At 41.2% G+C, this 5385-nt stretch overlaps 1 protein-coding gene across 1 annotated transcript; it reads right to left on the minus strand.

Annotated features, from left to right (window-relative positions):
- Positions 1-531: 531 nt before the first annotated feature.
- On the minus strand, positions 532-1361 carry LOC147425950 (uncharacterized). The gene has a single exon (XM_086498128.1). The coding sequence runs from the start codon at positions 1101-1103 to the stop codon at positions 690-692; it is 414 nt and encodes a 137-aa protein (XP_086354254.1). The 5' UTR covers positions 1104-1361; the 3' UTR covers positions 532-689.
- Positions 1362-5385: the final 4024 nt, after the last annotated feature.

The following is a 5385-nucleotide window of genomic DNA, read 5'->3' on the forward strand; positions in this document are numbered from 1 at the left end:
CAGGCTGACGTGGGTTCTTTGGGACGCGCGAGAATATTGAGGGGACATCTAGCAAAGAAATTGAATTTCTTTATTGGTGAGCCATTGAATAAATAGAATTGAGGGGTTGCAAATGGTAATTGAGGGCGAAAATGGGGGTGGGTTTGGTATGTTGAAAAATGGAAAGGTGGTGGGTTCGCTTTGGGAGAGGAGGCTTACCTTACCCGTGTGCCTAACCTTTCCTCACGCACACGCACGCCTGGTGTGGTCAATACGAAGGTAAAGAAGAGTCGTAGTAGTTGAACGGTGAGCACATTTGGTGAAGAGTAACATTAGGATTTGTGTGATGTCGAAAAGCCGAAAGAGAGAGAGAGAGAGAGAGAGAGAGAGAGTATGCAGCAAGGGAGGAAGCGGAGATTGAGGCAGCTGCCGCCACTATAAAATTTTGAGTGTGGGTTCTCTATGATATAGAATTAGACAGAGGCTTCCTGTGATAAATCAGTACAAACTACGGAGCAGAGAGAGAGAGAGAGAGAGAGAGAGAGAGAGAGAGAGAGAGAGGTAGCTAGCAGTGGCCGTAGGCTGAGAGAGAGAGAGAGAGAGGCATGGTGCGCCGTAGTTGCAGTTTAGTAATCGCCAGTTTGTGGATATTACTATACTGCGCTTGTGGGCTTGAGAAGGTGATGGGCGTGCGCGGGGCGGGTCACGGACTAGGAAGAGCAAGGCTGAGCGAGGGCGCTGGCGCCAGGTGGACGCAGAGCATTGCCATGGGTGCGGGCACGTGGAGGCATCGGAGTGGCTTCACGTTGGCACAGAGGCAAGAGAGTATGGGGGGCGGGTGCTCGCCGTGTGAGGAGGTGTACGTGGTGCGGGACGAGGGGGAGACGCTGCAGACGATCAGCGAGAAGTGCCATGCTCCGTTCATTCTGCTGGACAACCCGCATGTGCAGGACACCGACGACATCTCCGCCGGCTCCGTCCTCCTCATTTCCTCCACCCACCTCCCTTGCTCCCACCTCTAACCTGCCACCCACCGCCCAATTCAGGGCCTGGTCCCTCACACCTCTCCCTAAGGTGCCTCTTCTAATTATTGGGCCTTTAATCACACCATATTTGTATACCATAATTTCGCACTAGCATCCCCTCCATTACTTCCTCTTTGAGAGTGTAACATGAATTTATAGTTCCTATACATACATCGTAAGGGGGACTCTAGCCAACCGCTTCAGTTGAGCAGTGTTGATCCTTCATGTCCCATATCTTTTCCTCAATGAGCTCAATGAGTATTCATCAAATAATAGGTCTACACCACGGGAGTACTAAGCTTGACTACTTTGTACTTATATACCATCAAAGTGAGAATCAATTTTCAGAAGTTTCTTACATGTAATTTGTGTGCTTGTATGTGTGGCTTGTGTGCTTACGATTTCACTTTTTAGTTCTAATGTCTATACTAGTAAGCTTTGGGACTTGATCAGCTTAATTTCTCTTTAGTCATTGTAATTGACCTTCCGCTGACAAAAAATCTTGTTGCCAAAATTTGCACAAATGCTTATCGTGTATCTAGGTTGCAGTAATTTTAACTTTTGAGATCCTTGTTTGGAGACAACACCCTTGATGCGTTCAAACTGAGTCCCACAACTTATATCCATGGAATTACAAATTGTATGCTAATTAGTCCATTGACTACGAGCTCCTCAATAACTAGCAATAAGCTCAAGTGCTCCGAACACCTTAATGGTTGGCTCCTTGTCTATCCAACGTTTGTGTAGGTGACATTCGAGAAGAGGTCTTGGAGCCATAGGTTTTAAATTCTTGTTTATAAATTGTGCTATTCTCTTGAGTCACATGTTTGTGAGACAATATAATTGAATCTTTGGATATACGATGCATGCTTTCTAATTTAGATTTCTAAGGATGATTTGAGAACATCAACTTGTATGATTTTACCCTTAAGATCGTATAATACTCATAGATTGTACGTACTAGTGGTTCAACTAGGCCTACCGACTATTCTATCCCACTGACCCCTTCAACCATTGTTTGTAGTAAAAAACACTTGGTATGTAGGTTCAATGTCCATACATTTCCAAGTGAAAATTTCAAAAGAAATCCTTCAACAATGATCTTTAGATACTCATGACCATATGGTCAGTCGCATGCACATTCACTGCCCATGCATCTCTCATTAAGAGTGACATGTCACATTGGCTTCTTTGAAATTGAAAATCCCACAAGGTTCTATCAAGGTACCCCAAACCTTATCTCCTAGTTCTTACAACTCCCTCTCAATTTGACTCCTCCAAGTCAACTAGAGGTCTGGCTTTGCTCTTTGTCTCTAAGTAAACTTAAACGGACCACTAATATTGCCACCCTTCCAACCTCTTGCGCTCATCCATTAGAGCGAAAACTTTATTATGTTGTTCAATAGGCCAAGGCAAAGTGAATCTCAATTGTATAGGGGTCTGCATAAAGCCTTTGCCAAATTGTTGGCCTTGTCTATTGTAACCATAGGCCCAGAGAAAGGTCCTACACTTAGTCCTTGACTTTGCTTAGATTTTGTCTTGAATGACGAAAGGAAAACTTCAGCAGTTGAGGAGATTCAATACACTCTCACAACCACACATGCCTCTTTCTCCACAAATCTCTCCCAAATCAGCAACATGCACACATCTTATTAATAAATCTGACAGGGGTAAAAAATAAACTGAGAGCACCCAAAACTCAGATCTCAGATCGGAGTTTCGACACTCAAGCGAAAGAGGTAAACCTTCCCCTTCCCCTTCCCCCCCCCCCCCCCCCCCCCCCCCCCCCACACACACACACACACACACACACACACACACACACACATACACACGAGGAGAGGAAGGAGATCCATGTATGCCGCTTCCCTCTACTCTCTCTCATGTTCCCTTCCCCTCTTTCTCTCTCTCTCTCCCACTCTCTCTCTCTCTCTCTCTCTCTCTCTCTCTCTCACACACACACACACACACACACACACACATTGTGTCTTTGAAAGAGAGAGAGAGAGAGAGTGAGAGAGAGAGAGAGAGTACACACATGCATAAACAAAAAACACATACACACACACATACATAAACAAAGAATGCATACACACACACATTGAGAGAGAGAGAGAGATAAAGTAGAGAAAATATGAAATGAAATGTTATATTAAGATTTAGGGTTAGGTTAGATTTATAATTACATTTCAAATTAAGTTGGATTTAGATCTAAGATTAAGTTAGAGTACATTTAATTTATATTTAAAATTTACACTAAATTTAAAATTAGGTTAGATTACATTTAAGATTAGGTTAGATTTAGAGTTATGTTGAGTTGAAAATTAGGTTAGATTTAGATTTAAGTTAGGGCAAGATTTAAGATTAGGTTTATGTTGAGTTTAAGATTATGTTAAATTTAGATTTAAAATTAGGGCAAGATTTAAGATTAGCTAGGTTAGATTTAAGTTAGATTACATTTAGGTTTAGGATTTAAGATTGGATTAGATTTATGTTTATTGTTGATCGAGTTTAAGATTAGATTAAATTTAAATTTAAGATTAAGACAAGATTTAAGAATAGATTAGATTTACATTTAGGTTTAAGTTAGATTATATTTAGGTTTATGTTGAGTTTAAGATTAGATTAGATCTACGTTAGATTTTAGGCCATGTCAATGAAGTCTTTGCCCAAAGAGCAAACACTAGGTACACAACAATATATATATTCCCATCAAAATCTCACACCTATTAACTCACCCACTAACCATGTTCAATTAACTCAGAATCGCCATATGTTCAATTAGGTTAGATTTTGGATTTAGTTTTTATATTAAAGTCTACCTTCGAAATTACGAAAGACAATTAGAGTTAGGTGAACGGTGATCCCTCTCTTCCTCTCTACGGATACGACCTTAAGTTGGAAAGTTTTCAACGATATGATACTCAGATTGGAGGCCAACATGTAATGTGCTAAGTAATCCCTCAAACAAAGATCTGCTGTGAAGAGATGTTAAGATGTTATGAATTGCTATAGCTAGAGAAGAGGCAAAGGGATTTTGTCCACTACATGCACTATTATAACCCGGTGGTTCTGATCTCCGTGCACCTCTAGACGGAGGTGTGCGTGGATCGGACATGACTATTCAATGTGAGGTAGTTTACAGTGTGAACAAAGAGAGAGAGATCAGAGAGAGAGTGAGAGATAAAAGACGGAAAATGCCAATAGAAGATTAAATTTATGTCCAGATTATAAGGTTTTTACATTCATTATGAGTAGTGACGAGGATGTGGGGCCGTCCAACCGGAACATCTATCTCTCAACAAGGATCTTATGTCCTTGTAATCAATGCAAGCATGATGTGAGATGGACAAGACACGTTTCTTTGCAGCACGTTCCTGAATTTGGCGAGTTTGATCCATCTATTATAGATCGAGTTGTTTCCAATTATAAATCGTCGAACTCTAGCGCTGGCCAACAGGCAACAATCTTGCAACCCAATAGACGTGTTCTCGTAGGCTCTTTGGTTAAGCAACATACGTTGTCGTGCGGCTCCGCTTCCATGATGGGAAAAAGAGCAAAGAGAAGCAGAAAAAGTCTATTTGAAGCTCACACATTTATTGAGCAGTGACCAGGGCTCGAGAACAAGCAAGGAGATCTAGAAAGAGTATGCTTTATGTGGTTATGAAGGCCTAAGCGTAGAGAGTTCATGCTTGAAGAAAATGTTTTACATCTGAAAGGGCTCTTAGTACATACAAGGCAACTTGGATAGAGGAAGACATGTGGTCAGTGGTAAAAAGGAAAGTGTGTGAAAGACTTCACACCTCTGCATGAGGGAGGCTGAAAAAGTCTTAGTCTATAAAAGTTTTGTAAAACAGGTTTTTGGTGGAAATGGACTGCGATGGAGGAAGGAAAACGGCATTTTGAGCATTTTTGTGTCTCACGCATAGAGACTAATTCTGCACTTATTAGGAGATATTCAAGTTTTCATTCTTTGCTGTATCAGGGGAGGAAGCCATAAACTTTGAACACTCTACTCTTTTTCCAAGCTTCCATAGCCCATTCTAATCCAATATTCCATAGCCACTCTAATCAAAGAAGCCATAACCCAAGCCTTAATTAATCATTTTCCTGGGATCTCTCTCTCTCTCTCTCTCTCTCTCTCTCTCTCTCTCTCTCTCTCTCTCTCTCTTAAAGCAGCATAGGAAGAACGAAGGAGACAACTATTATCAAGGTAATCTCGGCAAGCCAATGAAGGCAAATTAACATGATGTAAGGAGTTTAAATAATTTAAGCAACGGTACTGTTAATTGTCCTCTTTGGGTAATCAAGCTTCAGAATCGTGTTCAAGTTGTCGGTTTAAAGATTTGTCTACATTAATTGTGTTTGCTACAACTCTCTT

Source organism: Adiantum capillus-veneris, chromosome 24 (assembly GCF_014529385.1).
Source record: "Adiantum capillus-veneris isolate H3 chromosome 24, ASM1452938v2, whole genome shotgun sequence".
Taxonomy (NCBI): Eukaryota; Viridiplantae; Streptophyta; class Polypodiopsida; order Polypodiales; family Pteridaceae; genus Adiantum; species Adiantum capillus-veneris.

Coding starts and splice junctions, on each gene's coding strand:
- LOC147425950 (XM_086498128.1), bottom strand. CDS start 1,103: ATGGTATACAAATATGGTGTGATTAAAGGCCCAATAATTAGAAGAGGC.